Source organism: Belonocnema kinseyi, chromosome 5 (genome assembly GCF_010883055.1).
Source record: "Belonocnema kinseyi isolate 2016_QV_RU_SX_M_011 chromosome 5, B_treatae_v1, whole genome shotgun sequence".
In the NCBI taxonomy this organism is placed as follows: domain Eukaryota; kingdom Metazoa; phylum Arthropoda; class Insecta; order Hymenoptera; family Cynipidae; genus Belonocnema; species Belonocnema kinseyi.
Genome location: NC_046661.1, coordinates 88,787,103 through 88,806,816, shown reverse-complemented (window position 1 = coordinate 88,806,816; position 19,714 = coordinate 88,787,103). Strand labels below are relative to the sequence as shown.

General features: G+C 25.8%; 1 protein-coding gene across 1 annotated transcript in view; it reads right to left on the bottom strand.

The window, feature by feature from the left end:
• The window catches only part of LOC117173768 (tyrosine-protein phosphatase 10D-like), a 216,812-nt gene that overhangs the window by 78,546 nt on the left and 118,552 nt on the right, over positions 1-19,714 (bottom strand). Inside the window, exons 3-5 of the mRNA XM_033362409.1 lie at positions 12,251-12,497; positions 6,612-6,887; positions 1,909-2,115 (exon numbers count right to left, since the gene is read on the bottom strand). Of these exons, the coding sequence (XP_033218300.1) occupies positions 1,909-2,115; positions 6,612-6,887; positions 12,251-12,497 (730 nt within the window). The remainder of the gene's footprint in view (positions 1-1,908; positions 2,116-6,611; positions 6,888-12,250; positions 12,498-19,714) is intronic.

Below are 19,714 nucleotides of genomic sequence, written 5' to 3'. Positions count from 1 at the left end.
CCAATTAGCACAAATGGTAAGTTCCGACAGTGCCTACAAGTGTGCCTACTGGCCGCTAAATGGCAATACCGGTTTCATATGTATACACCTGGTATAAACAAAAAATTCCAATATACTATATTTGTTACATAAATAAATAAAGAGCAAAAAACAGACATTTTTTAATTATCAGTGACGGATAAGTTATTTCTCAAAGATTTGATTGACTACTAAAAAAATATAAATTTTCCCAAAAAGTTGAATTATCAACAAAAAAAATCAGTTTTCAGCAAACAATAGAATAATTAAATTTTCAGTAAAAAAAATGTTTCAAAAAATGGGAAATGAACTTTTAATAAAATAGGTTAATTTTCAATCAAAGAGATGAATTTTTATCTAAAAAAAGGAAATTTCCAAACCAAACAATTAGATTCCACTTAAATAATAGATTTTCTGTTAAAAACTAATTAAAAAAAAGAATGTTCAACCAACTAGTTGTTCATTTTAGAACCGAAGAGATAAATTTTTTACTAAAATGAAGAATCTTCTAACAAAAAAAGACGTTTAAAGAAAATTGTTAAATTTTGGTACAAAGTAGATTAATTTTCAACCATAAAAAAAATTTTGATCAAGAGGATGGTTTTCAAACAATAATATGAATTTTCAAGTAAACAATTACTGTTATACAAAATATAACGTATTTTTAACAAAATAAATGATTTTTGAAACAAATAGTGGCATTTTTTAGAAAGAATCTGAATTTTCATACAAAAAAGATACATTTTTAAGTGAAAATGAAAGAATTAAATTTTAAGTTGAAAAGTAATGTTTAAAAATAAAATAAAAATTTTGAACAAAATAGTTCAACTTTCAACCAAAGAGATGAATTTTTAACTAAAATGACGAATCTTGAGCAAAAAAATGGATTTTTAACAGAGGAGTTCAACTTTCAACCAAGTAGGCAAATTTTGAAAAGAATGAATTTTTTATCAAAAAAATTAATTTTCTACCAGAAAAGACGAATCTTTAATACAAATGATACATTTTCATCTCAAAAATAAATGTTGAACCAAATAGTGAAATCATCAACTAAAAAGTGTACATTTAATAGCAAAAATTGAATAGATAAATTTTTGATTTAAAACAAATTAATTTAACAAAATTTTCAACCACATATTTAAATTTTACAGTTATAAAATTAACAAATAATATCGTAAGTTTAATATTTATCACTAATTATTACCACTAATATAATTTAAATAAACTAAGAAAAAACGATTACTTTCGGTCAATAAATGCCTAAACTATGCATTTGTTTATATAATTTGTTTTTAATATAAACAAAAATTATATCAGACCACAAACTTTCATGATCAAATATGATCGTGTCGATGAAACCAAGCAATTTCAACTTTCAAATATAATTTGCAAGCAACAGTTTCACAATGTTGATATTTTGTAAACATAATTTGTTTATAACAATTAGATTGAATATCCTCTTAATTATTTACATTCTTTAGATACTTGAACATTCATTCTAATCGAGAAAAGGTTAATTAAGTGATTTATATAAACATAGAAAATAATTATTAAAAAATGTCTTATTATCGCTTTTTGTTTATTTATATAAGAAATATATAATGCAAAAAGTTGAAAAATCTAATCGATAATCCTCGTATGCAAATATTGCTGATGACTTCTAAAAATAAATTAAAAATCAGTTATTAATTAAACGCAGTGAATGTAGGACGTAGTCGTAAATCACAAACAGTCACCCATCCGGGTGACAGCCGCGCGCGAAATGACTTAACTTCCACGATAAGATTCACCGCGCAGCTAATTGCGCCAGTATTTCTGAAAAGATATCCCTTATTCGAGGCAATTTTATTTTTAAATTGTTAAATATTTTTTAAATAGAGTATATCTTACCAGGAACGAGGCCCTTGAAAGCCGCTTGAGCAGGTCCAGGTGGTTCGCCTTCTTTTTCAACATAAAGGACAGATTCGAGCGCATCTGGAGGATCTATGCTGACCTTATAATGTGTGTAAATCCCTGCAGGATAAGGCGGTTGCCAAAGAACCAACAAAGTGGTCTCGTTTCGAAACCATACGATGAACTTGCCCGGGGTATTTGGCTCTGAAACAAAATTGTGTCATCAGTAGAGCTGTAGATCCAAGTTCAATGGCTTCGTTGTAGTCTGGCGGATAGTCAACATATTTTTAATGAATTTTGAAATTTTTCTTTAATGAACTTTTAAAGCTCTTAAGCGGTACGATTCCTGTATGGAACTGGAACGTAAAGGGCACACTGGGTCAGATATACCCAACACCAACTTTGAGTGCTTACTGCGATCAGAGAATGTATTTTTTCGGGCTTTAAAAATTCACGTATTTTGTTTAACGCCTTACAATTAGCAGCGGATATTTTTGGAATCAATATCAATAAACTAAATTAGTTTATAAAATTAAAATCGGTAGAGAAAGTTAAAAAAAGTCCTTTTTTTATAAACAAAATTAGATAACTTTTTAAATTTTTATTTTTTTTAACCAAAATTTATACAGCTTACGTTTAAAATAAGTCATTTTCACGTAAAAATGAACTTAATAGTCTCTGCTTTAAAAAAAGGTATTAACTTGAGCCGAAAGTTATTATTTTTTTCTGAAAAAAAGGAAAATACGTTTCTCATCATTTTTTTTATTCTATGTCCTTCTTTTAGCGTTTGAATGAGAGATATTGTGTGAAAAATTCCCGGGTCATCTAGACCCATAGTGCCGGTTAAGGGTTAAAGAAATTTTGAAAGATGGAAGGAATCCGCATTAGGGTGGTTCAAACAACTCAAAAATAGTTTGATTTATTGGTTAGCACAGAAAAATGTCTTTTTGGCATTACGAACAAATAAAATAAAAATCTTACGATCGAGTCTACTGATTAGGCGTTTATTAATATTTTAGGATTTTAGTACATGTTTTTAGTACATTTCCAAATGATTAATTTTGTTGGTAAAAAGTTAATCTTTTTGCTTAATAATTCTTTATTTTTAGTACAAAATTCAACTATTTGGTTGAGAATTCATGAATGTTTTGAAAATTCGTCTTTTTCGATAGAAAATTAATTTTTTTTTTGTTTAAAAATTCGTCACTTTGGTAAAAAATGTAACAACTAGATTTAAAAGTTAAACTAATTTCTTCAAAATTGAAAAAATCTTTTCTCTCTTTCTTAAGAATTCAACTAAATTAATCTTTTTGTTTGAAAATTCTTCTTATTTAGTTGAAAATTCAACTATTTGCTTGAGAATAATTGAATTTTGTTGAAAATTCAGTTTTTTCGGTAGATTAATAATCTTTTCTTTAAAAATTTATCTTTTTGATTAAAAAATTAGGTTTTAAAGTAGAACTTTTTTCTTCAAAATAAAATTTGTTTTTTCCTTCAAAATTCGACTTTATAGTTGAGAGTTTTTTAATTTCATTGTGAATTCCTCTTTTTTGATAGTGAATTAATATTTTTTGTTCAAAATTTTATCTTCTTCAGTTGAAAATTCAACTACTTGGTTCAGAATTCTCGAATTTTGTTACAAATTCTTTTTTTTCGGCAGAAAAATAATCTTTTTGTTTCAAAATTCATTTTTTTTTGTTAAAAATGTTTTAATTCGTTTTTTCGTTTTTAAAGTTTTCACGACTTTCTTAAAAATTGAAAAAATTGGTTCCCTCTTTCTTAAAAAATTCAACTTTTAAATTGAGAGTTGTGAAATTTTATTTTAAATTGGTCTTTTTTGTAATAAATCAATCTTTTCATTTAAAAATTCATGTAAATTTCCAGTTATAAATTAATATTTTTGTTTAGACATTAATCTTTTTTTTGTTAAAATTAAACTATTTGGTTGAGAAATTCCTCGATTTTGTTAGAAATTCGTTTTTTTCGTAGAAAATTAATTTTTTGTATAAAAAATTTGTAGTTTTGGTTAAATATCTAACAACTAGGTTTGAAAGTTAAACTACGTTCCTAAAAATAAAATAAAAGTTCTTTCTTTGAAATTCAATTTTTTCGTTGAGAATCTCATAATTTTATTGAAAATTCGTCTTTTTTGGTGATAAATAATCTTTTTGTTTAAAAATTCTTTATTGTTAGTTGAAACTTCAATGTTTTGGATGAAACTTCTTGAAGTTTGTTAAAAAAAATTTTTTGCGGTGGCAAATTAATCTTTTTGTTAAAAATTCGTATTTTTGTAAAGAATTTCACAATTATGTTTCAAATACGAACTAATTTTTCAAAAATTACAAAAAGTCCTTTTCTCCCTTCCTTAAGAATTCAACTTTCTAGTTGAGAATTCTCGAATTTTACTTTAAAATCTTTTTTGGCAGTAAAATAATGTTCTTATTGAAAAATTTTTATTTTGAGTGGAGAATTCTTGAATTTGGCTAAAAATTCTTTTTTTTGGTAGAAAATTGATCTATTTCTGTAAAAATTAATCTTTTTGGTTAAAAATTTAACAACTAGGTTTTAAAGTTGAACGACTTTCTTAAAAATGCATTTTTTGGTTGATGATTCAAAATTTTAATTAAAAACGGATGTCTTCGATTTGATAATTCAACTGTTGTGCATAGAATCTTCGTCATTTTGTCTTAAAGACTTAATAATTTAGTCAAGAAAAATTAACTGTTTGGTAGAAAATTCTCTTTTTTATAATTTAAAATTATTTTTAATTCAAATCTTAACTATTTCATTTTTGTTTAAAAATTTATCATCATTAATTTAAAAGTTAAATAATACTCGGATTAACTGTCACATAAAATTTAATTAGGGACATTTGAACACTTACTCTCAAAACAATTTTTTTATTTTACTTTTTGATTTATTACCAAAGTTTATAATACCTTATGGAAGTAGATAACATTATACGGAAAAAGTAAGACTTCACGGTCACGCATTTATATGCCCGCAGAGCCCATTAAGTTCACTAAGTACGCTAGGGCATATTTTGATCCTTTTTCACAAATCCCTAACGTTCCGCCACGGACAATTCCACAATTTAATTCAAAATACAAGAATTATCTTGAAAGTTTAATTATTTTGTTAAAAATTAAAATATTTTTCTACAATGTCGTCTTTTTATTATAAAAAATTATACTGTCCCTAGCGGACCTCGTGAATGAAACGGTCTTGGGGTATTTGTTTCCTGATAAAAATGAAAGATCATTTTCCTGAAACTTAGTACCCGAAAACAATTGCTTAAACCAAATAGTTTGAAAATGAAATATCTCTTTGTTGGAAGAATCTCTCAATTTTTTGTGGATAAAATTTATGAAAGTAATGAACCTTTTTGGAAAAAAGTAAGATTTTAATGTCACGTAATTGCATAACCGCATAGAGAACATTCAGTTTACTGAGTCCGCTAGCGCATATTATAATCTTTTTTCACATTTTCCCGAGCGTTCCGCCAGGGAATACTCATTAATTTGATTTAAAATACCAATATTTTCTTAAAGATTTAATTATATTATTGAAAATTAAAAGATTTTCTTACAAAGACATTTTTTTGACAAAAATTCAACTGTCCCTAGCGGACCTCGTGAACGGAACCGCTACACAAATTTCCTAACCGTAAAGTGACCGTCCTGTTCATTCGGGCCGCTAGGGATTTGCGTGCTCTCGACATGTTTTTTTTTCTGGTAAAAACGAAAAACCCTTACCCTCAAAATCAATCCTCGCGAAAATTGCTTCAAGTAAATAGTTTAAAAACAAAATATCTTTTTTTTAAGAATCTCTAAATTTTTGGTGGTTAAAGTTTATGGAAGTAAATATTATCTTGAAAGTTTAATTATTTTGTTGAAAATAAAAATATTTCCTTACAGTCCTCTTTTTTGATCAAAAATTAAACCGTCCGCTACAAAATGCCTCATGATAATTGTTTAAAAATAAAACAACCCTTTTTTAAAGAATCTCTGAATTTTTTGTAGCTAAATTTTACGGAAGTAAGGAAGCTTTTTCGGAAAAAATTTAAAGTTTAGGGTCACTTAATTACATAGCCTCATAGTGACAATCCAGTTCATTATGTCCGCTAGGGTATATTTTAATCCTTTTTGACATTTTTCCTAGCGGAAAACACAAGTCTTATCTTGAAAGTTGAATTATTGTGTTTGAAAATAAATTATTTTCTTACAGTCCTCTTTTTTTATCAATAATTGAACTGTCTCTAGCCAACCTCGTGAAAACATAGGAACGATCACGTGATTGCCTGACCGTAAAAAGACCGTTCCCTTCACACGTTCCGCTAGGGATTTGCGTGCTCTTGAGGTGTTTGTTTTCTGGTAAAAATAAAAGATCCTTTCCCTGAAAATTAGTACCAGCGACAAATTGCTTAAAGGAAATAGTTTAAAAAATAAAATACGCCTTTTTTGCAAGAATCTCTCCAGTTGGGAAAAGTTTGATAACAAGAAACCCGAGTTTCTCATTACGAGAAAATCTTCCTCGACCGTCATTACAATATTCTTCAAGTTCTTAGCAGTTGGTGGCTTATAAACTTGCTCGGAACATCTGCATCTCTATTTCCCTCCCAAATCCTCTCTTCCCATAAATTTCACTTGAAACCCTGCTTGATTGAGTATTAAGAATTCAGGAACTCTGGAAGTACGTACTTGTGGTGAAATTTCTGCTGGTGTAAGCGACGCTCTCCTTTGAGTCCAGGACGGTGAATAGTTGGAGGGAATATGTCGCTCCGGGCGTCAGGTCCCTGAGGGTGTAGGGCACAGCGTCAGCGGGAATAATTCTGGTCCAGGGATTCGCAGCATCATTGAAGCTCTGCACCCTCAATCGAAATCCAGAGTAATTTCCTTGACTAGGTGGAGCCCAGTAGACCATTGCAGATTTCCCGTTTCGAACGGCGACCGTCAAATTTGAAGGAGGATCGGGGGCTGGAAAATTGATCAGGGATTCATTATTTAAGAGGTTTATTAAGTGTATTCAATTATTGAAATTCTAACGCAATAATGGATTTTAAGCGATTCATATTAATTTCTAGCAAATTAAGATTGAATTTAAACCAGTCATGATGAATTCTAGCAACTCATATTGAAATATAGCAATATTTAAATAACAGTTCAGCAATAATATTGATATCTAGTAATTTAAATGGAATTCTAGCTCTTCACATTGAAAATTATTAATTTAAATTAAATGCTAGAAATTGAAATAATTATATTCTGAGAAATCTTAATTAAATCAGAAATATATGCAATAAATTATAGCAATTCATGTTAATATATATTAACTTAAATGGAATTTTTACTATTAAAATTGAATTAGATTAATTAAAATTAAATTATAGAAGTTAAAATTCAATACTAAAAATTTAAACTGAATGCTAGTAACTCAAATGAAATTCTAACAATTCAAATTAAGTTCTAGAAATTAAAACTGAAGGGTAGTAATTAAAATTAAATACTAGCAATTAAAATTGAATTCTATTTTTTTTAAATGAATTCTAGTAATTGAAATTGAATTCCAGCAACTAAAATTAAATTTTCATCAATAACAGATCATAAAAACAGAAATAATTGAATTCTAGCAATTAAAAATAAATTTTATTCATTCAAATTGAATTCTAGCACATAAAAAAATTAAAATTAAATTCTTAAGAATTTAATTGAATTCTAGTAATTGAAAATAAATTCCAGCAGTTCAAATTAAAATTCTAGAAAGTGAAATTAAATTTTAAACATTTAACCTGAATGCTAATAATTCAAACTGAATTCTAGCAATTAAAATTAAATTCTCAAGAATTTAATTGAATGGTAATAATTAAAATTAAATTCCAGCAATTCAAATTAAATTCTTACCATTAATAAATAGTACTAACAGAAATAATTGAATTCTAGCAATTAAAATAAAATTCTATGAATTCAAATTGAATTCTAGCAATTAAAATTCGAGAAAATAAAATTAAATTCTAAAAGTGTAAACTGAATGCTAGTAATTCAAATTGAATTCCATCAAATAACATTTAATTCTAAAGAATAGTGACGCCAAAGTTCACCTATTGTTTGGACCTCCCTAGCGACCTGGTGAAAAAACATAAAAATATGTTACAGGTATCAAATTACTCGTCATTGAAAAACAAAACGAGAATCGCTTTTCGTTTCTTAAAATTTTCAAAAAATTACCCCTATTTAGGGATGAGAAGACCCTAGAAAAATTAAAAAATAGAAAATACTACTAATTATACAATCATTTTTCACTTCAACATCTTATCAATGAAGAAAATACGTGATTTTACTTTTATAAGGTTTACTTCCTAGAAAAAATACGATGAAAAATGAGTTTATAATTAGTGGTATTTACTATTTTTTAATTTTTTGAGGTCTTCTCAACCCCAAAATAAGGATAATTTTTTAAAATTAAAAAAAAATGAAAAGTGATGCTAAATTTGGTTTTTAGTGGCGAGTTATTTGATAGCTGTAACATAATTTTACATTTTTTCACTAGGTCTCCAGCAAGGTCCAGAAAATCGGCGAAAAAACAGCCTATTTTAGCGTCATTCTTTAATTGAATGCTAGTAATTGAAATTCAATTTCAGCAATTCAAATTAAATTCTTACCAATAATAGATAATAAGAACAGAAATAATTGAATTCTAGCAATTAAAAATAGATTCAAGTAATTCAAATTGAATTATAGCAATTAAAATTAAATTCTAGTCATTAAAATTGAATTCTAGCAATTCGAATTAAATTCTGTAAATTAAAATTAAATTCTCGAAATTTAAACCGAGTTCTAGTAATTTGAATTGAATTCTAGCAATTAAAATTAAATTCGTACGAATGATAGATAATAGTAACAAAAATAATTGAATTCTAGCAATCAGAATTAAATTATAAAAATTGAAATTGGATGCTAGTAATTGAAATTGAATTGTATCAAATTAAAATTAACTTCTATAAATTCAAATTGAATTATTATTAGTAGTTAATAGCATTTCGAATTGAAGCCTAACAAATCATTATCAATTTTAGAAATTCACGTTAAAATCTATTGACTGAAATCGTGTATAAAATTAAAATTGAATGCTAGTAATTAAAACTGAATTCTGGCAATTAAAATTTAATTCTTAACAATCATAGAAATAGGAATTGAATTCCAGCAAATTAGAAATAAATTATAAAATTTCAAATTGAATGCTAGTAATTGAAATTGAATTCTATAAAATTAGAAATAAATTCTAGAAATTAAAATTGAATTTTATTAGTTCAAATTAAATCCTAGCAATTAAAATTGAATGAATACCGATAATAATGAATTCTGGCATATTAAATTATATTTTAGCAATTAAAATTGAATTCTAACTAACTATATCATTTCAAAATAGAAGTCTAAAAAAACATGATGAATTTTAGAAATTCACATTAAAATCTATTGACTTAAATTTTATACTAATAGTTCAGAATGAAATCGATTAATTTAAATTGAATTCTAGTAATGGAAACAATTGAATTCTGGCAAATAAAATTAAGTTCTAGAAATTAAAATTGAATGTTAGTAATTCAAATTAAATTGTAGCATTTGAAATTAAATACTAGAAACTAAAACTAAATTCTAGTTATTGAAGTTGAATTCTAGCAATTAAAATCGAATTCTGAAAGTTGAAACTGGATGCTAGTGATTTAAATTGAATTCTGGCAATTAAAATTTAATTCTTACCAACAATAGATAATATTAAAAGAAATATTTGAATTCTAGCGAATTAAAAATAAATTCTAAAAATTCAAATTACATTCTAGTAATTGAAATCGAATTCTAGTAAATTAGAAATAAATTCTTGAAATTAAAATTGATTGTCACTCGTTCAAATTAAAGTATAGCAATTGAAATTAAATGCTACTAATTTAAAATTAATTCTAGCAATTAAAATTAAATCTTAAAAAATCAAATTGAATGCCAATAATTGGAACTGAGCATTGAGCATTGAGAATTTCAAAATTGAAGTCTAAAGAATCATAATGAATTTGAGCAATTTACATTAAAATCTCTTGACCTAAATGATATACTTAAAATTTTAAATAAAATCGAATAATTTAAGTTAAATTATAGTCATAGAAATAATTAAATTCTAGTAATAGAAATAAATGAATTCTATAGCAATTAAAATCAAATTATAAAAATTACAATCGAATATTTTAAATTGAGTTCTAATAATAGAAATAATTGAATTCTAGAAATTAAAATTGAATTTCAGAAATTAAAATTGAATTCTATAAATTCAAGTTGAATTCTGGGAATTCAAATTGAAAAATTTGACCCATCTTTTGAATTCCAACAAATAAATATCCTAAATTGTATCCTAACAAATTCACACTGACATTTGATAATTGAAATAATTTATTACTAAAAAATCAAAGAGAATTTAATTCATATTTAAATTTCAAAATTTAAATAAAAAAACAGCAATTCATATGGAAATCTAACAAATTGAGTAAAATTCTAGTGATTGGAATAATCGAATTCTAGCCACTTAAATTTAAAAGAATAAACTTCACATTGAAATCTAGCAATTGATATTAAAGTCTAGGAATTGAAATAATTGAACTCGATTCAATGAAATTGAATTCAACACAACATAAATTAAAATCTAGGAATTCACATGGACTTCCAGCAATACAAATTGAATACAAATTTAAAGTTAAATCAATAATATTAAAAATAGTGGATTTAAGATGTCGAACGATTTTTTTTAATTACGAAATTCTAGGATCTTAATCAAATTCGGATCTAGGGAATTTCTGGGGCCAATGAATACGAATTTAAAGTGAAATTAAAAATATTCAAAATGGTACAAATGAGCTAATTTCAATTAAATTCGATACTACGGGATTTTTAAGTCACTGAATATAAATTCGGGGTCAAAATTCTGAAATTCAAAATGCAGGATTCAATATGGGACACCAAATTTTTACTAAATTTATGAAATTTGAGGATTTTAATAAAACTTGGAACTAGGGGATTTTTTGAGTCGGTAAATACGAATTTAAAGTCAAATTAAGAATATTAAAAACAGTGGATTCAATATGGCGACCAAAAATTTTAAAATGCAATAAATTCGCTGCTTTCAATAAAATTCGATACTACGGGGTTATAAGGTTACTGAATACGAATTCGGGATCACATTTCAAAAATTCAAAATGGCGGATCCAATATGGCGACACTAATTTTGTTGTATTTAAAAAATTCGAGGATTTAAAAAAATGCAAAAAATTTACCGATTTAAATAAAAGTCGATACTGCGGTTTTTTTTGTTGGTTACTGAATACAAAATGGGGATCAAAGTTAAAAAATTACATAAATTAAATAATTAATTAAAATTTAAAAATAGTTTTAAATAATTAAAAATTAAATAAATTGGCTAATTTTAATTAAATTAGATACAACAGGGTTTTTAAGTTACTGAATATGAATTCGGGGTCAAAATTAAAACATTAAAAATGAAGGATTCAATATGGCGACACCAAATTTTTAACAAATTTACGAAATTCGGGGATTTTACTAAAACTTGGAACTGGCGGATTTTTGAGGTCGGTAAATATGAATTTGAGGTCAAATTAAAAATATTCAAAATGGTCGATTCAATATGGAGACCAAACTTAAAAAAATTGTAATAAATTCGTCGATTTTAATTAAAACCGATACTAAGGGTTTTTTAGGTTACTAAAAATGAATTCAGACTCAAAATTCAAAATGGCGGATCCAATATGGCGACAATAATTTTTTTTAATTTATTAAATTCGTATATTTTAATGAAATTCGTAACTAGGGGGTTTTTGGGTAAAAAAATACAAATTTAAGGTAAAATTAAGAATCTTCAAAATGGTGGATTCAAAATGGCGACCAAAAATTTAAAAAACGCAATAAATTCGCCGATTTCAATGAAATTCGATAATACAGGGTTTTAAGGTTACTGAATACAACATTGTGGTAAAAATTAAAAAAAAAATAAAAAATGGCGGATCCAATATGGCGACATAAAGTTTTTTGTTTGAATTTATGAAATTCGGACATTTCAATCAAACTCGTAACTAGGTGTATTTTGGGGTCGATAAATACGAATTTAAAGTAAAATTAAGAATATTCAAAATGGTGGATTCAATATGTTGACCAAATTTTAAAAAATGCAACAAATTGGCCGATTTCAATGAATTTCAGTACTAACAGATTTTTGTTGTAATTTCCGCCACAATTTTTTTTTTTTAATACCCTGGATGAAAAATATAGTATCAAAAGGTACTTACGAGTAGTGATTGAAGCAGTCCATGTGAGCCAATCATGGAATGTCCCATTGCTGTAATAGAGCCAAAAATCATATTTAGTGCCCGGAAGTCCATCCCGGAAGTGAATGACGTCACCAATGTCTACGGCCGCAATGGTTGTATTAGGACGTGGATAACCAACTGGTGGGCTATAATCCAATCTGTACCATGACCCGCCCTGGCTCAAATTACCCGGGATTTCGATAGCCAGATCCGCAGAATAAGTAACCTGGAAATAAAACAGAGCTGTTAACTCCGGAAATCTGTATCGATTGGTCGACCCAATTCAGCACTAATCATGCAAATTAGGACTTACGTAGATCGATCCAAAATTTATACAATTTGTCTTACAGACTAAAATAGTCTTTTCATTCTAATTAAATTAAAATCTTAAAGTGAATAGGGCAACAATAAAAAAATTTAGTTCCGATTTTTGAACATTTCCAAATAAAAATTTGAAACTTAAGGATTTTTTAAAAACTTTTTTATTACTTAAATGAAGTTTTTTTTTCATAAGATTTCAGATAAAATTCAAATTACTTTTTAAAAAATAATTTAACCCTTAAGAATCATATTTTGCAGCTGAGTAACATTCACTATTTTCGATTTTCCTAATTTTCGAATAACGAACTTAGAATTCCTAAAAACCAATGTGTGCATTAGATCAAAGTGGACTATTCCAAATCTTGTAAGGTGGTTCTGAGTCATCGCCCACTTAATGGAAACCGAGAAAATTATAAAAATTAAAAATAATTCTTATTTTGCAAAAATTGATTTTAAAAAAAACTACATATTGTTCCTAAATTTTTTCATAATTTTTATTTAACAGAAACATGGCTTGTACGTTAAAGGGTGGAATATGATATTTAAAAATATTTCGAATAATTTTCTAAAATATCGGAAAAGGATGTGCAAAATCTTAAAGCAAAATTCTTCAAATTTGCAAGATTACAAAAAATTTTTAAAAATTCGCATAAGTTTAACAGAAACTTAGAAGTTTTGAAATAATAAAAAAATTATTTTATTTGTAACAAGATGTAGATTTTAAAAGTTTTCGAAAAAAAATTTAGAAGCTTTTTATAAATTTTTGAAGGTTTCAAGCGAAAAAAACTCGAAAAAAAGTTTATAATTTTTTACTTGACATTGATTTCAAGAAAATAATTTTGAAAAATAGATCTGAGAGATTTGAAGGAAATATTATCGAATTTTTTCAACATTTCAGAAAAATTGTAATAAGTTTAAAATATATTTAAAAGTTAAAAAAAAAATTCATGAAACATGTCAAAAACCTTAGAACGAAAAGAAAATTTTTCAAGATTTAGCAATAAAATATTGGCACTTTTTAAGGCTTAAAGGTTTTAAGATAATTACATTTTTTCTCAAATTTCGGAAAAGAATGTACAGAATTTCAAAGAAACATTTTTAATTTTGCAACGTTACAAAATTTTGGAAAAAAATCGAAAGAATTTAAATTTATGAATTGAAAACATAGAAGTTTTGAAATTATACAAAAATAATTTTCTTAATAAAAAATGTAGATTTTTAAGTTATCGAACGAACAAATTTGGAAGCTTTTTATCAATTTTTGAAGGCTTCATGAGAAAACAAAAGTTTTATAACAATTTTCCGAACAAAAATTTATAATTTTTTATTTTACAACATTTATTTTCAGAAAATAGATAAAAATATTTTAAAATATATCAAAGGATTATTAAGATAGCCAAAAAAATATCTCAAAGATTTAAAGGAAATATTATAGAACTTTTGAATATTTTAGGAAAAATTTTAATAAGTTTAAAAGATATTTAAAACTTTGGAAAAAATTAAATAGAAAATTTCAAAATACTTAAAACGAAATGTAGATTTTTCAAGATTTAGAAATAAAATTTTGAAACTTTTTCAGGCTTCTAAAGTTTTAAGATAATTAAATTTTTTCTGATGATTTCATGGAAAATTTAAAAGATTTTTTTTAGTTTATTTAAACATAATATTTAAAAGGATACAAAATTTGAGAAAAAATTCGGATAAGCTTAAATTCATTAATTGAAAACTTAGAAGTTTAAAAATATTTTTTTTTTAATTACGAATTTTCAAAGGTTTCAGGATAAAACAAATGTTTCTCACGATTTTTCAAAAAAAAATTTATTATTTTTGATTTTACAACATTAATTTTAAGAAAATATTTTTCAATATTTCCAAAAATTTCAAAAGATTTTTAAGATAACCAAAAAAGAATCTGAAAGATTTGAAGGAAATTTTGCATAATTTTCTCAACATTTTAGGAAATTTTGAATAGATTAAAAATATATTTCAAAAACATTTTTACGCTCTTAAGGTTTTTGAAGGTTTGAAGATAACAAATATTTTTCTTAAGCTTCCAAGAAAATTTTTTAATAATTCTTAAATTTTTAAAATGAATTTTAGGAGAATATTTACAAAGATTTTAGAACATTACCAAAGATTTAAGAATTATCAAAAAAGAATTTGAATTTTAAGCAAACATTTAAAATCTTTCAAGATTGTTAAATTTTCTGCAAAATTTGAGTAAGCTTAAGAGATATCTAGAAGTTTTGAAAAAAATTCCAATTTAAAACTCGAAAAGATTTCAAAAAAGTTTTTATTACCTTTAAGGGAATATTTAAAAGGATTTCAAAATATTTCCAAAATTGCCAAAACAGAGTCTGGAAGATTTTTAGACAATTTTTTTTTTAATTTTGCAAAAATAGAAAAAGTCGTTTTTTAGGAATTATAAAAGGCGTAAAAAGTATAAAACTTTTCTCAAGGTTTCTGGGAACATTTTTTTTCATTTTTATTTTGAAAAATTAATTTTTTTAGAAAATGTTAGTAGATATTAATGCATTTCTAAAGATTTCTAAAACTGTCAAAAAATCTTCAAAATTTCGGGGCAATTTACTTAATTTTTAAAGGCTTTTAAAAAATTAGAGATAGTTCTTGTCAGTTAAAAATTTATTAATAAATTTAAGAAGTCTTGAAGATATTAGAAATGTTCTAAAATTTTCAAATATATCTGAAAATTTACTAAATATTTAAGTATTTGTTTTGGGAAAATTCATCTTTTTTGGACGAATTCAACTGTTTTGGACTTGAAATTAAAATATTTTTTCTTTGAAACATCAACCCAAGTACATTTTTCTTTGCAAATTCTACTCTTTGGTTGACATTGTAATTTAAATAAAAATAATAAAATTATGAACAAAAACTTACAAAATCCTAATTATTATTGAAGCTTTCATTTGAGAGCAATGTTTTTAATTTTTAAAGACTTTTGAATATTCTAGAAAAATTTTTAATTATTTCAAAAGATATTGCACTGTTTCGGAAGTTTTGGAATGATTAAAAAATAATTGAAAATTTACAAAGATTTCAACAAATTTTCAACAAAATATAGACTTTTCCAGATTTTGAAATAGAATTGTCAAGCTTTATAAGGATTTTAAAAGGCTTTAAGATAATACAATTTTTTATAGGGACAATTTAAAATATTTAAATTAATTTTTTATCTTAAAAAATTAATTTTAAAAAAATATTGGAAAGAATTTTCAAACATTTCCCATGATAACCTAAAATTTCCATTTCGGAAAATAATGAAGAAGATTGCAAACAAAATTTTGCAATTTCGCAAGATTACAAAATTTTATGATGGCTGAACTTTAATGTAATGTAGATTTTTGAAGATTTTAAAGAAAGAATTATAAAAACTTTTTCAGAATTCTAAAACGTTTCAAGAGAATAAAAAAATTTTTCAAGATTTATAGGAAAATTTGAAATAATTTTTTTCTTTTACAAAATTTATTTCAAAAGAATATTTAAAAAGATTTTGAAACATTATAAAATATTTCCAAAATTTTCCAAAAAGAATGGGGAAGATTTTAATCCCGTTTCCAACATACTTACAAGTTGAAAAAATTTCAATATTGAAAACTTAATTTTAAGAGAAAATTTAAAACGATTTTAAAACTTTACAAAAGATTTTCAAAATTATTAAATGAGCACTAAGATCTTCTAAACTGACTAATATTTATGCAAACTTGAAGAAAATAAACAATAAACTTTCAAAATAAATTTTGTTTTGTATTAAAAATTATTTTTCCCTTAAAATAATTAATTTCCTAAAAAATTTTGTTATGAGTTGAACAATCTTTTTTGGTTGAAAGTACCAAAATTATGTTGAAAATTCGTCTTATTGGTTTAAAACCTTCTTTTTTTGGTATTGATTTAACTTTTTTATCAAAATTTTATCTGTTTGGTGTAAAATACAAATATTTTTTCGTTAAGGATTTAAATATTGTGTTTAAAATTCTTCTTCTTTTATGAACTCAACCCTTCTTCTTCAAAAATACAAATATCTTTTAGCTTTAATAGCAAGTTTAATATTTTTCTTCAAAAATTCATATTTTTTTCTTGAAAATTCAACTTCCGGGTTTAAAGTGAAACTACATTTGTTAAAAATTCATGTGGCAAATACATCTATTTAGTTTAAAAATTCAACTGCTTGGTTAAAAATTGAATTACTTTGTTAAAAAGTAATTTTTTTGATCGAATATTCATCATTTCATTTGAAAAAAAATCATTTTCAATTTTAAAAATTTTAATTCCCTTGAAACCTTTCAAAATTCATAAAATGCTTTAAAAATCTACATTTATTTTTTAATTAGAAAAATATTTTTTAATATAAAATTCTTTTCTATTAATTCAAAACTTCTAAATATCTTTTAAACTTATTCAAATTTTTCAAAACTTCATAATCTCACAAAATAAAACATTTTTGTTTTAGAATCTTCTATAGTCTTTTTCGAAATTGTTGGAAATCATCTGAAATTTTTTGAAATACTGTAAAATTTAAAAAAATGGTCTTAGAATCTTCCAAACTCTTTTTCGACATATTTTGAAATTTAAAAAAATATAAAATTATTCTTTTTTAAATAAAACAGAAATCATTTAAAATGTTGCCAAAACTTGTATTTTCGTTATCGGTAACTTTTTTTACTTCTACCGAAACCTTTTTGTATCCTACCATAATTTAATTTTTCTCATTGAATTTGATCGTGAAGAACATTTAAAAAAATTTCAAATCAGAGCAAATCTAAAAAAAACTAATTGTTTATTTAAAAATAAATTTCGCGCTGTTCAAGTTTTGTTAATTTTTTTTTCAGATCGAAATGAGATTTTTGCCTAATAGAAAAAGAGAATTAGTTTTCCGATTCAGGCGAAGTAATTACTAATCAGCCGGCATTTGTTCTCCATTATCCCTGCTGCTGTTGTTTCACACGATCTTCATTATCTCGCTTGAAAAGTTCTGTTTTTCGCTTCTGCAGCTAAACGCCTGGTGTAATTATGCTAAAAGCATTTCTGCCATTCGCTCTTGAAATACGAATTTTCCTGTATAATTAGACATAAAACTCGAAACAAAAAATCCGAATCGAATCATCGAGATTTTAGAAAAATTAATAATACCAAGTTCAATGACGTAATCGATTATTTATTGAATTCACAAAAATAAAATAAATTAATAATCACCATCTTTGTGAAAAAGACTCAGAAAACTTCTTTAAAATAGGCTTAGGAAGTTTCTCGTAAAATAGGCTCACAACGCTTCATGTAAAAAATCTCAGAACGCTTCCTGGAAAATTGGTTCGTAATGTTTCTTGTAAAATATAATCAGAACGCTTCTTATAAAATAGGTTGAGAAAGCTTCTTCCAAAAATGCTTATAACGCTTCATGTAATAAAATCTCAGAACGCTTCCCGGGAAATACGCTCAGAGCGCTTCCGGGAAAATATGCTCTGAACACTTCATGAAAAATAAGTTTGTAACAGCTTTTGTAAGATAGAATTAGAGTGCTCCTTATAAAATAAGTTGCGAAGCCTTCTTCAAAAATAAGCTCATAACGCTTCATTTAAGATAGACTCATAACGCTTTGTATAAAATAAGCCCATAACGCTCCTTTTAAATTAGAATCAGAGGGCTTCATATAAAATAAGTAAAAGAAGCTTCTTGAAAGATAGAATTATAAAGCTTTATGTAAAAAAGCTCAGAACGCTTCTTAGGAAATGGGTTCGTAACGCTTCTTGTAAAATACAATCACGGCGCTTTTTATAAAATAATTTGAGAAAGCTTCTTCAAGAAACGCTCCTAATGCTTCATGTGAAAAGTCGCAAAACGCCTTCTGGAAAATAGGCTCAGAAAACTTCCTAAAAAATAGGTTCTGAACGCTTCTTGTAAAATAGAATCAAAGCGCATCTTATAAAATAATTTACGAAAGCTTATTTAAAAATAAGCTAATAACGCTTCATTTAAAATGGGCTTATAACGCTTTCTGTAAAATAGGCCCACAACGATTCTTTTAAATTAGAATCAGAGCGCTTCTCATAAAACAAGAAATAGTTCAGAACGCTTCCCGGGCAATAGATTAGTAAAGCTTCTTGTAAAATAGAATCAGAGCTTCATGTAAAAAAGCTCAGAAAGCTTCCTGGAAAATAGGTTCGTAACGCTTCTTGTAAAATGTAATCAGAGCGCTTCTTATAAAATGAGTAGAGAAAGCTTCTTGAAAAAAGCTCATAACGCTTCATGTAAAAACGGCTCATAACCTTTCCTTGAAAATAGGCTCAGAACGCTCCTTAGAAAATAGGTTCGTATCGCTTCTTCTAAAATAGGCTCAGAAAGGTTTTTGTAAAATAGGATCATAACGCTTCTTGAAAAAAGGTAAGTGATGCTTCTTGTAAAATAGGCTCATTACGCTTCATATAAAATTGAACCGCAAAGCTTCCTGGAACTTCTTATAAAATACGTTGAAAAAGCTTCTTGTAAAATAGTCTCATAACGCTTCTTGACAAATAGGTTAGTGAGACTTCTTGTAAAATAGGCTCATAATGATTCTTACAAAAAAGGTTCGTGATGATAAAACATCCTAAAAAACAGGCTAAGTGACGCCTCTTGCAAAATAGGCTCATAACGCTTCTTGGAAAATAGGTTCGTGATGCTTCTTGTAAAATAGGCTGGTAACACTTCCTAAAAAATAGCCTAGTGATGCTTCTTGTAAAATAGGCTTAGAAAGCATCTTTTAAAATAAGCCCAAAACGATTCATCTAAAATAGGCTCAGAACCCTTCTTGGAACGTAGACTAACAATGATTCCTGTAACGTAGGCTCAGAATTTTTCTTGCAAAATAAGGTCATAAAGCTGTTTGTCAAATAGACTCAGAAAGCTTCTTATAAAACAGATGCATAGCGCATCTCGTAAAATATAATTTTTATTTTTAAAATTGATAAAAAATGATCTTATCAAGAATCAGTTTCTACTTTAAAAATTTCTTATTTACATTTAAATGTATTTGGATATCTAGGCACCTGTCCACTTGGATAGATAGAATTGTTTAAGGCTTCTCGTTTGATCACCAAAATTAAGAAATTTTTTGGAATTAGTTAA